At 34.7% G+C, this 19,261-nt stretch overlaps 1 protein-coding gene and 1 long non-coding RNA gene across 2 annotated transcripts; one reads left to right on the top strand and one right to left on the bottom strand.

The window, feature by feature from the left end:
- The first annotated feature begins 2,329 nt into the window (after nt 1-2,329).
- On the top strand, nt 2,330-3,908 carry LOC110905545. The gene is made up of 3 exons (XR_002573216.2): nt 2,330-2,444; nt 2,524-2,722; nt 3,641-3,908. It is a non-coding gene; the product is annotated as an uncharacterized LOC110905545 (long non-coding RNA).
- A 10,104-nt stretch (nt 3,909-14,012) lies between these two features.
- Nucleotides 14,013-17,507, bottom strand: LOC110908590 (wall-associated receptor kinase-like 2). Its single transcript, XM_022153533.2, has 3 exons — nt 16,627-17,507; nt 16,252-16,401; nt 14,013-15,311 (listed from the first exon to the last, which is right to left on the bottom strand). Exons 1-3 carry the CDS (start codon nt 17,462-17,464, stop codon nt 14,143-14,145), a joined length of 2,157 nt encoding a protein of 718 aa, XP_022009225.1. The 5' UTR covers nt 17,465-17,507; the 3' UTR covers nt 14,013-14,142.
- Nucleotides 17,508-19,261: the final 1,754 nt, after the last annotated feature.

Raw genomic sequence — 19,261 nt, 5'->3', positions numbered from 1 at the left:
ATCCATCTCCACTAGACATAATGCCTATACACCAATTCAGGATGAAACCGAATAAATATGGGAAACCCCCATGTAGGAATCGAACCCAGAACCTATTGGACCCAAAGTCTTATTTCATCTCCAAGATGTCATTAGGAAGTATAAAAATTCAAATATAATTAGATTTCTGATTTTCTTCAATATTGTGGTATCTATCATGGAATGATTTTTTGTCATGATGAAGAAATAATACTGGTCAAAATTAATATATTTTCAACTCTTCCAAAATAGGATACATGACAAACACTACTAGAAAACTACATATTTTCTTACAAAAGTTTCCCACAAATTTCCCACAACTTAATTTTTATTACAATTTTTCTACAATTTTCCCACAAAAAAGAAAAACAAAAAAAACCCAAAACTTTTCTTCAATTTTCCGACAAAATTGTCACACAACTACACAACTACCGGTTGTAGCAATTTCGTCACAAGATTAATTAGCTTTTCGACAAAATTCCAACAAAATATATTAACATTTTGTATTATCTGTACCCACAACAAAATAAATAATTTAAAAAATAAAACTTCTAAATTTGTTAGAAACGTGTAGCAAACTAACACCACTTGCTACAGATTTTCGACAAAAAAAAGTTAATTTATTTGTCATTCATCAATTTAAGAAAAATAAATAATTTTTTAAAATAAAATATTAAATTTGTCAAAAATTGGTAGCAAATTGACACTAGTTGCTACAGATTTCCTACAAAAAATAAGTTAATTTATTTGCTATTATTCAATTTAAGAAAATAGATAATTTTAAAATAATACGTTAAATTTGTCAAACATTTGTAGCAAACTGACACCACTTGCTACAGATTTTCGACAAAAAAAAGTTAACTCATTTGTTATTTATCAATTTAAGAAAAATAAATAATATTAAAAAATAAAATACTAAATTTGTCGAAAATTGGTAGCAAAATGACACTAGTTGCTACGGATTTCCTACAAAAAATAAGTAAGGGGCTGTTTGGTAGTCTCTTAATGACCATTCAGATGCTACCTCTTAATGGTTAAAAACCTCTGAATGAATAAGAGGTAACCTCAAGTCTGAATGGTTAAGAGGTAACCTCTGAATGGTAAATCATCACATGTCACATTCTTCTACCTTCTCATTGGTAAAATTATTAATGGTTCCATTAAGAGGTAGCCTCTTAATGACCATTCAGAGGCTACCAAACAGCCTCTAAATTTATTTGCTATTATTCAAATTTATAAAAATAGATAATTTTAAAATAACACGTTAAATTTGTCTAAAATTTGTAGCAAACTGACACCACTTGCTACAGATTTTCGACAAAAAAAGTTTATTAATTTGTTATTTATCAATTTAAGAAAAATAAATAATTATTAAAAATAAAATACTAAATTTGTCGAAAATTGGTAGCAAAATGACACTAGTTGCTACGGATTTCTTATAAAAAATAAGTTAATTATTTGTTATTATTCAATTTAAAAAAATAGATAATTTTAAAATAATACGTTAAATTTGTCTAAAATTTGTAGCAACTGACACCACTTGCTACAGATTTTCGACAAAAAAAAGTTAATTTATTTGTTATTTATCAATTTAAGAAAAATAAATAATTTTTAAACATAAAATACTAAATTTGTCGAAAATTGGTAGCAAATTGACACTAGCTCCTACGGATTTCCTACAAAAATAAGTTAATTTATTTGTTAGTATTCAATTTTAGAAAAATAGATAATTATAAAATAATACATTAAATTAGTCAAAAATTTGTAGCAAACTGACACCACTTGCTACAAATTGACACTAACTGCTACGGATTTCCTACAAAAAATAAGTTAATTTATTTGTTATTATTCAATTTTAGAAAAATAGATAATTATAAAATAATACGTTAAATTAGTCAAAAATTTGTAGCAAACTGACACCACTTGCTACAGATTTGTTACAAAGAAAAGTTAATTTATTTGTTACTTATCAATTTTTGAAAAATAAATAATTTTTAAAACTAAAATGTTAAATTTGTCGGAAATTTGTAGCAAACTAGCACTAGTTACTACAGATTTCCTACTTTATCAAAGTTAGAAAAACATATATTTTTTAAAAATAAAATGTTAAATTTGTCAGCAATTTGTAGCAAACTAACACCAGTTCCTACAGATTTCCTACAAAAAAAAATATACTTTTATTTGTTATTTATCAATTATAAAAAAACATATAATTTGGAAAATAAAATTTTACTTTTGTCGATAATTTGTTGGAAATTAACAGAAGTTCCTACAGATTTCCTATAAACAAAAAGTTATTTTAAAAAACATATATTCTTACAGACCCACGCCACTAAGAAGTGCAAAAAGTGTTACAAGATCAGGAGATGAACGAAAATGATTTTGATTCATTAGAGTTTGTTACCAACCATTCAAAATGTTCATATGTAAGCTCTCTTTTATCATTTATATATAGTTATTGTATCACTTTTACTGGTTGAAAACATTAATTTGATAAAATTATAGGCCGCGTACACGTTACAAGTAAAAAAGTTGTATGGGGACAAGGATTGCGATGATTTAGCCGTGTAGTAGAGTCTGCTTCTTGAGTGTAAGGGTCGTAAGATGTTCGACATAGGATCTTCTAATCCTGTTTTTGTGGTGATTAGAAAACCATCTTCCAGAACTTGCGGGTCATACGATGATGCCCCGACAGTCGCATGAGGTATCATTATTGTTCTTGTTATTTTAGATATGGTCTGTTCTTGCTATTTTAGATATGCTCAACATTTAGGACATACCTGTTAGTGAAGGTAATAGTTTACGCCTAATTGTTGAGAGGCTGTTGATTTTGAGGGAATATTTTTGCCCCTAATTGTTAAGTTAATAGTTTATGCCTAATTGTTAAGTATCTTGTACGCTACATTGAGAACACACTTAGAGAACATGTTATGGACCTAGATTTTGTTTTTAATTGATTGAGTACGTATTGAAGGTAGCTTGTTGTTTCATATATGGCGGTGGTTTTGAGGTTTGTATTAGGTTTTAAATAGGAAGTATGAGTTTGCTGATACGGGTTTGTTGTTTGCTGATATTGGCGGGTCGGGTTGGGTCACGTGTCAAGATAGGTTCGAGTCAAAATGGGTTGGGTCACGTGTCAAGATGGGTTCGGGTTAAATTTTATTTTCTCTCTCTATATATATATACACACACACATACATACATCTATATACACAAACATACGTGAATTAGGAAATAAAGTGTAAGTATGTAACAAAGTGACACGACTCGTTGGTACATTTTATATTATGAATGCGTGAAATTTCACATGGCCTTAACGATTTTACCTTATTTTTGGATGACAAAACTAGTGGGTTGGGTTGCGAGTCAAAATGGGTGATATTGGTGCGGGTCGAAACTGTTGGTCTTTATGAGATTAGTGGGTTGGGTATGGCCATCTTGAAATAGAACAGAGATGTAAATAAGTAGGAAATAGAGTTATTCGCTAGATGATAATAGGTTTGATTAAGGCATTTAACATTAATACGATATTTGAATATCGTATTATTGTTAAATGATATGTGACTTTTGACACTATGTTTTGTTAATACGTATTAATTATATCTTGTTGTACAACTTTTAGCTTCAAAAAGTTCAAGCGGAATTAGAAAGAGAACGAGAGGCCCGACAAAACATGGAATCCCGTTTCGAACAATTTCAACAAGAGCGCGAAAAAGAGCGGGCCGACCAAGCGGCATGGCAAAAAACTATGGAAGACAAGCTGAAAAACATCGGAAATAAGTAAACTCTCGTCTTGTTAAGTATTGGAATGTTAAAGGTCGGATTAGTGCTTTTAATTAGGATTTTTTGTGCGTTTTGGAATGTTTTAAAATTTTTGGAATGTTTGGAATGTATGGGAATGTTGCTTTAATATTTTTGGAATGTTTTAGAATTTTGTTGCAATTATTTTTGGAATATAATAGTAATTTTGCTGCATTTTTTCATAAAATTCGGTTTATTTAATTTCTTTAATTTGTTACAGTTTGTCACAAATCTGTAGCAAATAGTTGCAGGATTTTTTTTTCTGAGTTGTAGGTAATTTGTGGCAACCATCTTTTTTGGTTTGTAGGAATTTTGTCATAACCTTTAAATTTTGTTTTTTTTGGTTCGTAGGAATTTTGTCATAACCTTTAAATTTTGTTTTTTTGGTTCGTAGGAATTTTGTCGTAACCTTTAAATTTTGTTTTTTTTTGTTTGTAGGGATTTTGTCACAAAACTTAAAAAAAACCATCTTTAAGTTGTAGGAAATTTGTAGCAACCATAAAAAATATATTTTTTATTTGTAGGAAATTTGTAGCAAACTGTTAAGAGAAAGTTTTATAATTTTGTAGGAATTTTGTTGCAAAACAAAAATAATTATTCGTAATTATGGATAATTTTTCTCATTAGTGTTATTAATTTTAAAAGTAAAGTATCATAAATTAAAATACAAAAATAGGCATAATTGTGGAAGAATTGTAGGAAAAACATAAAAAACTGGTTTGTAGGTATTTTGTGGCAACGTTTGTGACGATAGATTTTTGTCGAAAATTTGTGTGAAATTTTGTCATAATTTTGTAGCTAACCCTATTTTCGACAAGCTTATTTTGCACGAAACTTTTTGTAGCAAATCTGTAGATACGACCCATTTCCTACAAATTTGCTACAAATTTGGCTGTCACAAAGTAGGCAGTTTTCTAGTAGTGAAAGTACACGAGAAAAAAAACTAACTATACCAATTGTTTAGCAACACCACCCCGCCGCTGACCAATTGCATAGCAATATGACTGCTTAAGTTCAACCAGGCCCGCCCTATGAGGTGGAGATCTCGGAACTGGAAAGTTTGTTCAGAAGCCATAAAAAATATGCTGCTAACGGGTCTAGAAGATCAACGGAGAAGGCGGGGGGGGGGGATGTTTCGGGTTGTTTTACCGTCAAGTCAATGAAAGCAGTAACCGAAAAGAAAATACTCCCCAGCAAAAATGTGATCTTCGACTGGTCTGAATGGTTGCCAAAAAATGTGTATTTCTTACGCTGGAAGGTTGGTCTTGATCATATCCTGTCTAATATGTTGCTTTGGCCAAAAAAAAAAAAAAAATCAACATCCCTTCCACAGTATGCGATAAATGTGGTGCTCATTTAGAAACAACAGATCATATCCTAATTGATTGTTGCATCGCCAGGATCTAAGGCATACAAAAAAAGTGGAGTAGAGTATTATCTTGATGATGTTTTGGACTCTCTAGAAGGCAAGGGATCATAGAATTTTCAACTACATTAACGAGGGGACAAAAAGTTCTAGAAGAGGTTATCACGATTCACGAGTACTCATGTGTGGCTAAAAAATAGGGTGACGTTAAATTTATTAAATTGGAAGGATTGGTGTAATCTTGATAGCCCATTACTTATTTTTTGCCTCTAGCGAGTCGACTTCTGTCGAATAATATGCTTTGGCGTTAAAAAAATGTTCACTAGATAAGCTCATGATAAGTTACATAGTGACTTAGCATTCACATCCAATCCATCAAATTATACATACATTCCACTAAAAAACAATTCCTATATCAATATATTTTCACTAAAAACAAATACTTTTTCTCTCTCCTTTTCAATTAAATAATATTATCATTACATTTTTCTCTCTCCTTCACTCACAACCACTTTCAATATATATTAAAAAAATTATAGTGGGTGCACAGTGTCCCTTCAAATATACAGATGAACAGTAACATTTTCTCTCTCCTCCACTCACAACCACTTTTTATACCCTTTATAATATAAAAACCCTCTCTCACATATTTTGATGGATAGAATGTGAATGCTCTTATTACTTAAGTTAAAACCCACATACCACATGTCAGTGATTTTTAGGACGTTGGAATTTGTCAAAAGAATAAAATATTGTGATGACGTATTTTGATTAATAAAATAATCATGTTTTATTTGTTAAACAAGTTAGAAGCTAGGATAATCATCAAAGTAGACATTGACCTATGAGAAAAGCCAAACTAGACGTTGGAGGCGGCTTCTCTAGAGATTACATGTGGCGGAAAAGGTTTCCTCTTTTCTTTTTCCACACTATTTTAAATGGATATAACTTTTCATACGATAATATTTTTTTTAAATAATACACCAAACTAAAGAGAATAAAATGCTCTTTAAATTGGGTTTAACAACAAAACTACTAAACAATAATATATTTTATTGTGAGATCACCCATATAACATATGGAAAATTATATAATATAAGTAATACTTACTAAAAAAAACTTCTCGGATAGGTTTTATGTTTTCGCCACTACAACAAACTTTTTCTTCTTTAGTTTTGACCACACTTTTATTATTTTTAGGTTTTTCTATTGGACACATTGTCTTGTCTATTTCTACTTTCTAGCCACAATTTCTTTGTTATTTGTTAGTTTTACGAGTTATGTATGACGCGAGAACAAAAGTAATCACGTTGAATAGAGAGAAAAAGAATTTTATTTTATTTATCATTCAATATAAATTTGACTCAGAACCAAATTGTGAATATAAAAGTATAAATGGTCGAAGCACGAATGTATTATTTCATGGTTAGAATTATTTTTGAACATATTTTTTCTCCAGTGCCGATAACATGCCGGTGCCATATAAAGAAATGAGTTGCGAATTGAAAACTAAAAGTGATCGAAGCATGAACGTATTAGTTTATAATTACTATTAGTTTTGAACATATTTTGTTTTTCGTGAGTGTTGATAATATACCGGTGCCATGAGGACCCGAACCGACGAACATCATCGGTAACGGTATGAGTACTATCGCAACTGTTATCAATATTCGTTTTTATGGTTTTCGATCGATGTAAAACACGTTTCAATATTTGTACCGATAGCGATATCGATCGTTTTCGTAGTGAACCAAAGGTGACACTGATCGTTTTTCCGCCACAAAACGCGTGAGAGTTCCACTAGTTGGTCACCATCTATCAAGAAAAAAATCATCAACTTGGCATAGTTAAATTGTTCTTCGTCTATTTAAAGAGATGTAGACTTACATTAAAAGATAAAAAAAATAAGAGTAAAATGTCATTTTCGTTCTAGAGGTTTGACCACTTTTGCAACTTTCATCCCTGAGGTGTCATTTTCATCTAAAGAGTTTGAAATCTTGTCATTTTCATCTCCGAGGGCCATTTTTCAAGAGACGAAAGTCGCAATAAATTGTCAAACTCTGGGATGAGAGTGGAAAAAAACAAAGGTGAAGGACTGCAATGAACAAAAAAGTCGTTTCAGATGAAACAGACAAATATGCCCAAAACGTACAGACGGTTTTGGCAATTTACTCAAAAAAATAATAATGAATCTATCCACATGTGAATTAAGATGTTTATTCACAAGTGAAGAAAATTCACATTTGAATGCATGAACCTTTGTATATAAGGGCACCGTTCATTTTTTGGGTATGCAAGGTGATAGATAAATCATTCTATGGTTTCTAGAGTAGGGCATGTTAGTTACATTTGTGCGTCTTCCTTGAAAGCTAATAATGGCGATTTCTTACAAAACATGGATTAACAATGTGTAGAGCTAGAAGTCAAGGTTATGATGGAGCTTCCGGTATGTGTGGTGAGCTAAATGGATTAAAACAGAATAACATAGGAAAACAAGTATACATTTCATGTTCATTGTTTTGCTTACCAACTGTAGTTGGTCTACATGCCTACATCGTTAGATATGTGTTTTTTAGTTACATTGCTATGATCGTAAATATTGTTGGGGCTTTATATAAAGTTACAGTTTTGTTGTAGCTTCATATAAAGTTACAATTGTATTAAAAAAAATAACATTATGATTCAGTGAAACGTACAAACGAAACCTATACAGAAAAAAGGTCCAAGTCAAAAAAAGCTGAGCGGCAATATCAAATCAGCGAAATTAGGGCGGCACTTGCAGCTTGGCTGCTTTCATGCTTGGAAAACCCAATGTAGGTCTGATGGTTTACTCTGCAGTCTCCGATATGCAAACTCACAGGCCTTTTTTATCGAATATGCATACATTGCGTTTGGGATTTTAAATTTCTCTTCTCTGTATCAAATTTGCGATTTCGATTTGCTATTTGCGGTCTTGGCCCAATTGTGTTTTTCGATTTGCTATTTGCGAATATGTGATTTTTATCACCGACGAGACTTATTACTGGGCATTTGGAATTGGATTGCCAACGAAACTGATGCTAATGTCTTGATAAAAAAACATGTCTCGTTTGGTTTACAATGAACATAAGAAATTTAGAATTGAAAGCGAAATTAATTATGCGTAGCATCTTTTTTGGTTTTCAAGGAATTAAAATGAGAATTTTTTTTTATGGAATTCAATACTCAAATTTACGTGGATTTGCAGAAAACAACAGGAAGCAGTAGTGAATTTCAGATTTATGTACCTGCCCAGAATTCCTAATTGCCAGCCTGCCAGATAGTTTCATTATTTTTTGCTGTCATACAGAATATAGTCATACACTTAGGTCACCCTGTATACTCTAACATTCATAAGTGTTAATCCTAGTTGACATCCGTTAACACCTGTTAATCCTGAAGGGTGTTAAGAGGCATTAAAAACTTCACATGTTAAGAAGTTAACTAGGAGAGAGAGGGAGGGGAATCAAGCATTCCAAAATTTGCACACACACACACACAACATGCTATATATATGTATTTTAATTAATTTTAAGGGGCTTTAATGGGGTTAAACCATTTCCTTGGTGTGCAGTGAAGTGAAAGAGGGTCAAGTAGGTGATGTGATGGTGCCAACGTGTAGTTAAGGGACGTGAAGGTATACCCTATAGCCTTATACATATTAGGGAATTTCATTCATTTATTCATTGTTGTTACTAAAATTGCAGCCTACCCTTTTAAATAATTGATTTTTTTTTTGTAAATTTGTATTGAAATGTTTTTCAAAAGGCCCCCGGCTTTGTAGCTCGCTTAGGGGCCTCCAAAAACGTTGGACCGGCCCTGTCGACACCTTTTGCCCTTCTTCGGTTGCACAGCTCAACAACTTCACCACCGGCTCGGCTTCAAGTTCTTCTTCAGTGAATGATTCAAACATCGGATGATCTTCCAAGCAAGATTTCATCCGTTCTCCAAGTTCTTCAACATCAGTTATGGTGTATATAACCCCACCAGGCAAAACAACATACACATATTCATCTAACAAAAACGGACTAATCACACGCATACCAGTATACTGTCAAATTTCAGCACACCCTGACTTAAACTAAAAATACACACATTCAAATCAGTCGCACAAATCAGTGAATGTGATTCCCACTTTTACAAATTATGAAATGATTTTACAAGTAACAACAGAATCAGCAAACAAAAACATTGATCAAATTCATTCGATTGAGAGGGAGAGATGCAGAGAGTGAAAAAGCATTGCTGCAGAGGGATGAGAATTTTTACTGAAATACCGGTACCGTACCGGTATACCGTACCGATGCCGTACCGTACCGATCATACACAGTACCGGTATCAGTAATAGATTTTTCAAAATTCAGTATCGGTAAACAACGGTATCGGTACCGGTATTTTTCGGTAAATACCGGTACTAATACTAATACCGAATTAAATATTGACTTTATGTATCAAGATTTATGATTATGCATTCACCTTAATATAGATTTAGCTTTCTATATACATGCTAAAAAGTTTTGTGTCTAGTATATAAACTTGATTCATTCATTGATATACTGACAAATATATATAGAAAAAATAAGAGCTGAAAAATCTGGAATCCTATCACTACCAATCAGCAAAAATAAACCTATTAAAAGACTATCCAAAAATACGAACATACGTTCTCGTTAAGTTTATACTAATTTTGAATGCTTTTTTTACGTAAGTGTTATTCTAATATGCTTTCATACATGATATTTTTTTTAGGTAAAACAACGGATGACGCCAAAGCGGTACCAATGTGGTAAAGTACCGAAAAACTGATACCGGTACCGTACCGGTACCGAATCTATAAATACGGTACGGTAATCGGTATCCACATTTCCTCAATTTCAGTAACGGTATTTACGGTATCGGTACCGGTACAGTACCGGGTGTCGTACCGATCTCATCCCTATTGCTGCAGAAAAACAGTAAACCGACAGCAGTCGAGAGAGAGCAAACAGAGACTGACAGATAGACCAACGACTGTAGAGGTGTTCATCGGTCTTGTTTTCGGTTTATTGAGATTACTCGGTTGGGTTTTAGATTTTGTTCAGCGGTGATCAAATATCAAACTGAATCGTATAAGATAAGGGTGTAAGGGGCACTCCTCTAAGTGGGGAGTGACCTCTCTTACCACAGCCAATCAGGTTATTCCATGTCAACTCCCCTCTTAAGTCCCCATTTTGCACTCAAACGTTGGCATCACTCCACTCACACAATTAATTTTTTATAAAAAAAGAAGAAAAAAATATGATTGGTGAAAAAAGGGTGGACCCACATTAACAACCAATCACCCCCTCTCTCTCTCCTCTCTCTCAATCGGTGACCACCCACCGAGCCAAGCCATCACCAAGCGGAAAAATATTGTTGGTGGCGGTGTACCCGCATGGTAAAACCACTCACCGCATGGGGTCACTGAAGGTGCCCCGTGCACCCTAAATAAGTGCGGTTAAAAACAATAAACCAATTTTAACCAAATAAACCGATCCCAGAATAAAACCTTATTTTTAGAGAATGAAATAGATTGGTTAGGTAAACTCAGTTGGCTGTTTTTCTCCTGCATTTTATATATCTGCACAAAAATTCTAATTATGGATCTTTAAACATTTTATTAAGAGTAAATTTCACTTTTTGTCCTTTATGTATTACCTGAATTTTGAAACGTGCCCTTTAAAAGTTTTAGTTTCAGTTTATATCCAAAAAACACATGTTTTATATCACTTTATGTCCTTTACACCAAACTGAGTTAAATAATTTAGTTAGGTTTATTTAATGCAAGGGTATTATTGATATTTCACCTTAGTTATTTTGTTTTTAAAAATAAATCAAAACAATTAAAGGTGGGACCCACTTTACAAAGTTTCAAGGCATTCATCTTTCCCACACCCATGTTTTCCGGTCATCTTCTCCGGCTCCGGTCATCTTCTCCGGCGGGCTCTTCATTTCCGGTTACCATATGTTTCATGTTGTAACAAACTTTTGTCCCTTAAAATTTCTCTCACTAGCTGCTAAAGAACTGTTTCAAGACATTGCTCCGGTTACCATATGTTTCGTGTTGTAACAAACTTAAAAACTGAAAATCATAATTTCATTGCAGGATTATATGAACGATGGTGGCTTTTACATTATCTAATAACTCTTCGGTTCAACTAAGATCCTCATTGGTGCCTCAGAAAAACTCGTGGTTCCGGTGCGGTGGGACCCTAATGTTTTATCGTAATTGTATCAATCTGCTGCATAACGCCGGTGCGGTGGTTCCGGTGGTGCAGGGCGGATAACGGAGTGGTGGATTCTAGTTCCAGTTCGACGACTGAGAAGGGGGTCTTGGCTCATTAAAGAAAAAACTAAAAATCTTTAGGATAGTGAGCAGGGTATAATATATTGTTGCCGGAAATGAAGAGCCCTCCGGAGAAGATGACCGGAGCCGGAGAAGATGACCGGAAAACATGGGGTGTAGGAAAGATGAATGCCTTGAAACTTTATAAAGTGGGTCCCACATTTAATTGTTTTGATTTATTTTTAAAAACAAAATAACTAAGGTGAAATACCAATAATACCCTTGCATTAAATAAACCTAACTGAATTATTTAACTCAGTTTGGTGTAAAGGGCATAAAGTGATATAAAACATGTGTTTTTTGAACATAAATTGAAACTAAAACTTTTAAAGGGCACATTTCAAAATTTAGATAATAGATAAAGGACAAAAATATCAATGCTAAAATAAAACCTTTATAGCTTAACAAGAAGTCAAGAATCATTAAACTTACACTAGATTTCTATGTGATCCTCGAAATTTTCTCAAGTTAGAAAATAAAAACCAACTATATATGAATGTACTTACAATACTAAATGATTTTGACACATCAATACTGCAAAAGATTAGGGTGGAGGGTATAGTTAATCATTTTAGGGTGATTGAGTGAAATACTACCCAATAATATTATGCCATGTCAACTCCCTATTTTGCACTCAATCAGGGGGTATGGTTAATCACCCTAGGATGTTTGAGTTACATATTTTTTAATCGGTTCCTCTCTCCTCTCTCTCTCTCTCTCTCCTCCATCACCTTCTCCATCATTTAGTGACTTTACACCGATTTTGCTCACCTCTCTCCAACTCACCGATCATGTTCATCAAGTGGGTATAGTCACCGATCGGTGACTCCCACTCCCCGCACCACTCACCGAGCATTATACCCTCCACCCTTAAAGCATTTGAATATCAGAACTGAAATCAACAACAACTAACCTCCTGATTGATTTGTTTGAGCGGAGAACACTCTGAAGTCTGACCGTTCGATTGTCAAAGTGGACCTAGAAGCTCTTAATGTTAATCGGTTAAAACGGTTTACTTAGTTAAGTTAAACTGAATTCAACATTTTGTACAACTGAAAACTAAAATGGTTATCCGGTTTGGTTTTTTCGGTTAGGATTCGTTCGTTTTGGTTTTCAGTTTATTCGATTCGGATAATGAACATCCCTAAATGGCCGTTTGTCGTTTAATGTATTTGGTCGCACATAGTTTTGTTGGATCAAAGTAAAATACCTAGTACTGGTCAGGTATGGTACCAAGTTTCAGAGAGAAGGCGATCGACCCTTTTCGTTTCCGGTTCCGGTTTTGGTCTGGTATACCCGGGTTGGACGCGGTTTTAGATCATAGGGTATGGAACCCTATATACCCGGTGGGTAGGGTCGGATATGGAACCGGGTAGAAAGAACCTGGTTTTTTTAATAATCATTAGACAATAATCAAGTGGTAGAACACTTGCATTTCTCTTGGGAGATAAAAGTTCAACTCTCATTTGGTGCAGATTGAGACATTGGTGGGCAATGATAGGAGACCCAGGGAAACCTGGGTTGGATCCTTGAGTCAAACGGGTTTTACCGGTAACTTCATTGTCATGCCTGCGGGAGGGTGGGTTACCGGGTTTTCCCCAAAATTGGTGGTGGACCCGGTTACTCTCGGAGTACTCCGTTTGGTCCAGTGGGTGCTCCGAGAGTACTCGAAATTGATTCTGTTGGCCGTTCAAAAAAAATTGATTATTGATTAGTTTGGTGTTACTTGGCGTTAAGTGTTGACTATTTAGGTGTTATTTTGCGTTAAGTTTTGATTATTTAGGTGTTATTTGGCATTATTTGTCGGTTATTTAGGTATTAACTTAATTTCTTAGAAACTTTGTGGATAATTTAGGCGTAATGGCTTCTAAACAAGCATCCGGATGACAAAAACGTCAAAAGAGAAAACAAACATTTGAATACTTTGATTTTTTTCATTTTGCTAATTGCATTGTTTATCGAATACTATGATTTTGTCAACAGTTGTATACAAAACCAGTTTATATTATATATTTTTTAAGGTCTAAAGACACATTTTTTCAAGTTCGAACAGCGTACGTGAATTCTTAGAGCCGACCCTGCTTATATAGAGCACAATATTACATTCAAGTTCCTAAATTATCACAGTGATATCCTAGTCTACTACACTCATACTTCCAATAAAAGAGAACTAAGATTTGATATTCTCGTGATCACAAGGGCGTTGTGTAAAAATATCAATCACAATGACGACAAAAGTTGGAGGAAGGTTAAAGCTAATTTGAAATGATTGCAGAATGTATAAGAGATGAATTTTGTTTCTAAAGTTTAACCACATGCCTCTTTTTAACTCCTGAAATAAATCAATAATGGCACCTTAATTGCTTAACTACTTGTATAGCCCGTGGTGCTCCAAACCAAAAATGAAAGTGAGTATTTGTTTATAAACAAGTGAAAGTAGTTTGCTTTCCTGATCTTAAAGTGTTTGTGATGACATAAACATAATTTTATTACAACAACCGCAACAATACAACATAAATAATATGACAACATAAATTTATCGCACAAAATAATTTTTTTACTATAGCTTTATGCATTATTGACTAATGATATCATTGCAACTCAAGAATGTAGATGATGATTCACCATAAGTTAGGATTGATAATTCCTCTCCATAGACCATAGGACTGGTATTCGTTTGAATTGTAGTGGGAATGTGCGATGTTCGTATGCTTTCTAACTCTATAGCTACTTCTTTCATTGTTGGTCTATACCTCCCATTCAGATTTAAGCATCGCATTGCTAGGTTAGCTACAATCATAAGTTCGTCCATAGTACCCTCTTTAACCACCATTGCATCTAAAATAGACATAACGCGCCCTTCTTCCATAGCCAACATAAAGTGTGTAGCCAAACTTCTATTTTCACCAAATCTAGTTTGGGAAATTGGCCTTTCTCCAGTTAACAGTTCAACTAAGACAACCCCAAAACTATAAACATCACTTTTTTCAGTGATCTGGCTTGATTGAAAATACTCGGGATCTAGGTAGCCTAACGTACCTTTGACTAAGGTAGTTAAGTGAGTTTGATCAATTGATACAAACCTCGAAGTTCCAAAGTCGGAAACTTTGGCTCTATACTTTTCATCCAAAAGTATATTAGTGGTTTTTATGTCCCTATGATATATTGGAATAGAAGTTGATGTATGCAAGTAAGCAAGAGCATGTGCAACGTCCGTAGCAATTTGTAATCTCATGTTTAAAGATAATGGGAACTCATGACTTTGGTCGTGAATACGATCATACAAGGTCCCATTTAAAATGTACTCGGAAACTAGAAGAGGAACCTCTGTCTCTAAGCAACACCCTAGTAGCTTAACCACGTTTCTATGATTGACTTGTGAAAGAATGACCACCTCATTAATGAATTCTTCTAATTGGCTTTCATCAAGTAACTTTGATTTCTTGACAGCCACAATCCTTCCATTAGTTAACATACCTTTGTAGACTGTACCTTGGCCACCTCTTCCGAGAATTCTGTTCTCATTGAAGTTGTCAGTGGCCTTTGCCAACTCTCGTGATGTGAAAAGTAAGGTTTTATCAACTAAAGACGGGTCAACTTCTTCTTGTTGCTTCAGAAGTAGACCACCATTAATGCGTTTAAAAACACTCTTTCTTCGTCTTCTTGTTATTGTTTTCTTGATTAGTTTGTATGATGCATAGATGGTAATTGTAACAAGAAAAGCAGTCATGGATATACTTATACCTGAATGAAGGCCAAGACAGAATCAATCTTAGTAAGTAGAGCAATATTTAACTTACGTACAAGTAACTGTAACTAAAGCATTCACCGAGTGGTTTGATATTCTTCTCAATTTCTTTGTGGTCACAATGTAAGCTACTAATATAGTTTTAAAATTAAAAAGAATGCGTGTTGCCAAAAGATGCAACGAGTTTTACACTTTTACGGCTTGTCAAGCAAAAGATTTGAAGTTTGGCAGCCAAATCCAAATCAATATTGTACTTTGTTCCGGAATTTAATTAGAGACACACCCTTTCCCTCTATATCTCTCTGTAAATAAGATTTTAGGATGTGAAAATAGAATGATACTTAAATTAAGCTATGTGGAACCAATGAATTGAAGCGGTCATTTCATAAAGTAAAAAAATATTTATTAATATTTATAAATTTTAAAAGTTATTTAAAATAAAAGGTAATTCTCTTTTTGGAATATTGGAATTTTTTTCGACTGGACTCTGGCGTTTTTAAGTAAGGGGTTAATATGCAAACAACCTTCCTCTGCATCTCTCTTAATATATATAGAGAGACAAAGTAAAAAAAGTGTGAGAGTAACATACGGATCTTAGGCTATGCGGTATGGTGATGGTCCTCCATTGGAGGATGATACGCCACGTAGGCGTCACGTAGATCGGGTGTGAGGATAGGGCAAAGAGGATGAAGGTGAGGAAATGGGGGGATGAACCTGATATGTATATATATAAGTTGTATGTATAGGTGTGTGAGAGAGGGGGAGGACCGTCCTATACGGCATGGTGGAGACGTGGAGGACGCCGGAGCTGGGGGGCGAGATTGGAGGCGGTGTGGCGCCGATCTGGGACGTCCCTAGGACGGTGCGCACACCGTCGAGCCTTATAGTTTGAATATAGGGTCAAAATGGAACAAAAGCATAGAGCAATGACATTACCTACAGTTACACCCAGGGACGATGTCGGTTTGCTTTGGTTCGGTTTTTCACCAGGAACACAAGTGAAGCTCTGACTGAAAAGTGCACCATCAACGTCATATATGTAGTCATAGTTACAGTAACCTCCTCCATTTGTGCAGTTTCTACAATCTTCGGGAAGCAGTTTTATATAAGAGGAATTCCATGTCAGAAAACAAACAAACAAAAGAATTCTTCAGGAAGCAGTTTTATATAAGAGGAATTCTATATAAGAAAACAAAGAAACAAAAAGTACTATATAAATATATAATTGAAGGGTCTTGGTACATCCACTCTATCTCTCTCTCTATATAGAGAGAGAGAGTGAGAAAGGGCCCATATCGAATTACTACATACCAGAGTCCTCGCACCCATCTTCTAAATATGGGTTGTCTGCTACTGATGGTTGATAGCAAATCCAAGTATCCAATGCAGTATCATTAAAAAGAACCACTTTGCGCTGGATAATGGTTCGGTTATGACAACAAGTTACATGATCGGTGTCTTTGAGTGTTAGAGTCCACACAAGTGATACCGGAATTGAAGGGGCATCCCTGACAGAAAACCTTTCTTCATCATATGAAGTTTTATCCACCAAGGCGGCAGACGACCCACAACCTCCATTTTCACCTTGTGTTTCCTGGCTAGTGAGGCTAACGCTGTACGACATTAAATGACCAGGAATTGTGGTTTGGCAACAACTGATTCCAAAACAGTTGTGTCTCTCGATAGGTGTATCGTTACGACAAGTCGTTGAACACCCGGTTAGCACACTTCCATTATCCGTCATCATAATAGCATTACCACACCCCTCAAAAACAAACGTATTTCCAGATCTGGAAAACACGAAGGGGCTTCCATCAAGATGGACGCCCATAATCTCACTGCTGTTCCAAACTGGTTTTTGGCAGTAAGAGACCCTTGGTGTGTTAACAGTGACCGTTAGATTACTTAGGTTTACACCCAAGACTTCAAGGTTGTTGAGTTTAAATAGATATGGCGTTGTGTTGTTTTTGCAATCAATGGTGTACCATGGATTGACAGAACAACGCTCACCAATTCCAAAAGGGTATGGAATGGTCACGCTCCCGCACCTATCACTGCACTCTGGCTTGGCGTACTTTGGAATTGCAATTGATGTTGTTGTTAATGAAAGAAAAAGGAGTAAATGCAGGTACGCTTGAAACAACTTCATAATTGTAATTTGTAAAGAACAAGGATAGGATTATAGCAAAAACTTATGTAAAGTATGTTTATGTATATAATGGTACTGGGTATTATTGGAGGAACTTACTAAGAAATAAACCTGATACCTACTAGTCTACGCGGCATGGAAAAATCAAAACGTGGATTAATATCTTGGATTTTTTTTTTCTATTTTAACTGGATTAATATCTTGGATTTTTTTTTTTCTATTTTAAGATCACGATGGTTAGCAACTTACATTCCACCTATGAATCTCTATTGTAACTTCTGTTATTTTAAAGGGTTGTATTATTGGCACACCCTGGGGAATTAAATCGACATTTTTAATATGTAACGTACAAGCCTATACGATGCGTATTGAGGTGAGTTCAAACTTTTATGTTTGCCAAAGGCTGCCATTGTCCCCTACCAAAAAGTAATGGGTCGGGTTTGGGACGAGTTTAGGTAATCCCAAACCCAAACCCGGTTAGATAAGCTTGTCCCAAACCCGTCCCAAAACCCGTCGGGTTTCTAGCGGGTAAATACCCATCGGGTATCGGGTATACCCGCGGGTTTCGGGTAAACTCGTTAATTTAAAAAGATTACCCGTTGAGTATACTCTTCTCAAAACCCATTGGGTATTTATCGGGTAACTACTAACCGGTTACATTTTGTATTGTCATTATAAAAATATATATCAAATAACTACAATGTATACGAAATAGAATACCTATATGTGTAAAAAAATATATGTATCATATATATACATATTTAATAAAATACAAGAAATTATATCGGGTATACAATCGGGTAAACGGGTACACTTTATCGGGTAATTGGGTCGGGTAAACGGGTATATTATTAAATCCCAAACCCGTCCCAAACCCGCAAAAAAAATAAAAGCTATTCCCAAACCCGTCCCAAACCCGATTAACCGACCCCAAACCCGTCCCAAATGTGTCGGGTTTCGGGTTTACCCAGCGGGTTCGGGTTGATTGCCATCCCTAATTAATATCTTGGATTTTTTTTCTATTTTAACGTGGATTAATATCTTGGATTTTTTTTTTCTATTTTAAGATCACGATGGTTAGCAACTTACATTCCACCTATGAATCTCTATTGTAACTTCTGTTATTTTAAAGGGTTGTATTATTCGCACACCTTGGGGAATTAAATCGAAATTTTCAATATGTAACGTACAAGCCTATACGATGCGCATTGAGGTGAGTTCAAACTTTTATGTCTGCCAAAGGCTGCCATTGTCCCCTACCAAAAAGTAATATACGCATCGTATAGTCCTATACGATGCGTACTGAGGGTGTCGATTTAATTTTTTAATTTTTGCAAGGTAGCATCCTGTCACGCGGTAGCTTTCCGTCACGCGAACCAAAAAGCAGCACTTTGGACATTTGTTGGTCTTCAAACATCTTGGAAACATTATTTGAGAATACCCCTGAATTTATCGAAGCTGTAAAATGAGATCCTCCACTGTTGGGTTATCATTTTTCAACCCCATTTTCCCTAAATTTATCGATTATGTTTTTCAACAGGGATGTAATGCAATGATTCCTCTCAATTGAATAGACCGACACTTGCTTCATAGGACTCACTTGAATCGTCTCGGATGTAATAACAGTACATTTAGCATCCGTGCCTGCTTGAATTGTAGAAAGCAAAGGATAACGAAGATGAACATTGTATTTATCACAAAAGTACTGAACAACCGAGATAACAGCTCTGGTTTCATCAGCGGCATTTTTGAACAGGAGAGTTGAAAAAACTACAATTGGAATTGATCTTGGAACAA

The sequence above is a fragment of the Helianthus annuus genome, chromosome 14 (genome assembly GCF_002127325.2).
Source record: "Helianthus annuus cultivar XRQ/B chromosome 14, HanXRQr2.0-SUNRISE, whole genome shotgun sequence".
In the NCBI taxonomy this organism is placed as follows: Eukaryota; Viridiplantae; Streptophyta; class Magnoliopsida; order Asterales; family Asteraceae; genus Helianthus; species Helianthus annuus.
The sequence above is the reverse complement of the archived record's forward strand: the minus strand, read 5'-3'. Positions and strand labels throughout refer to the sequence as shown.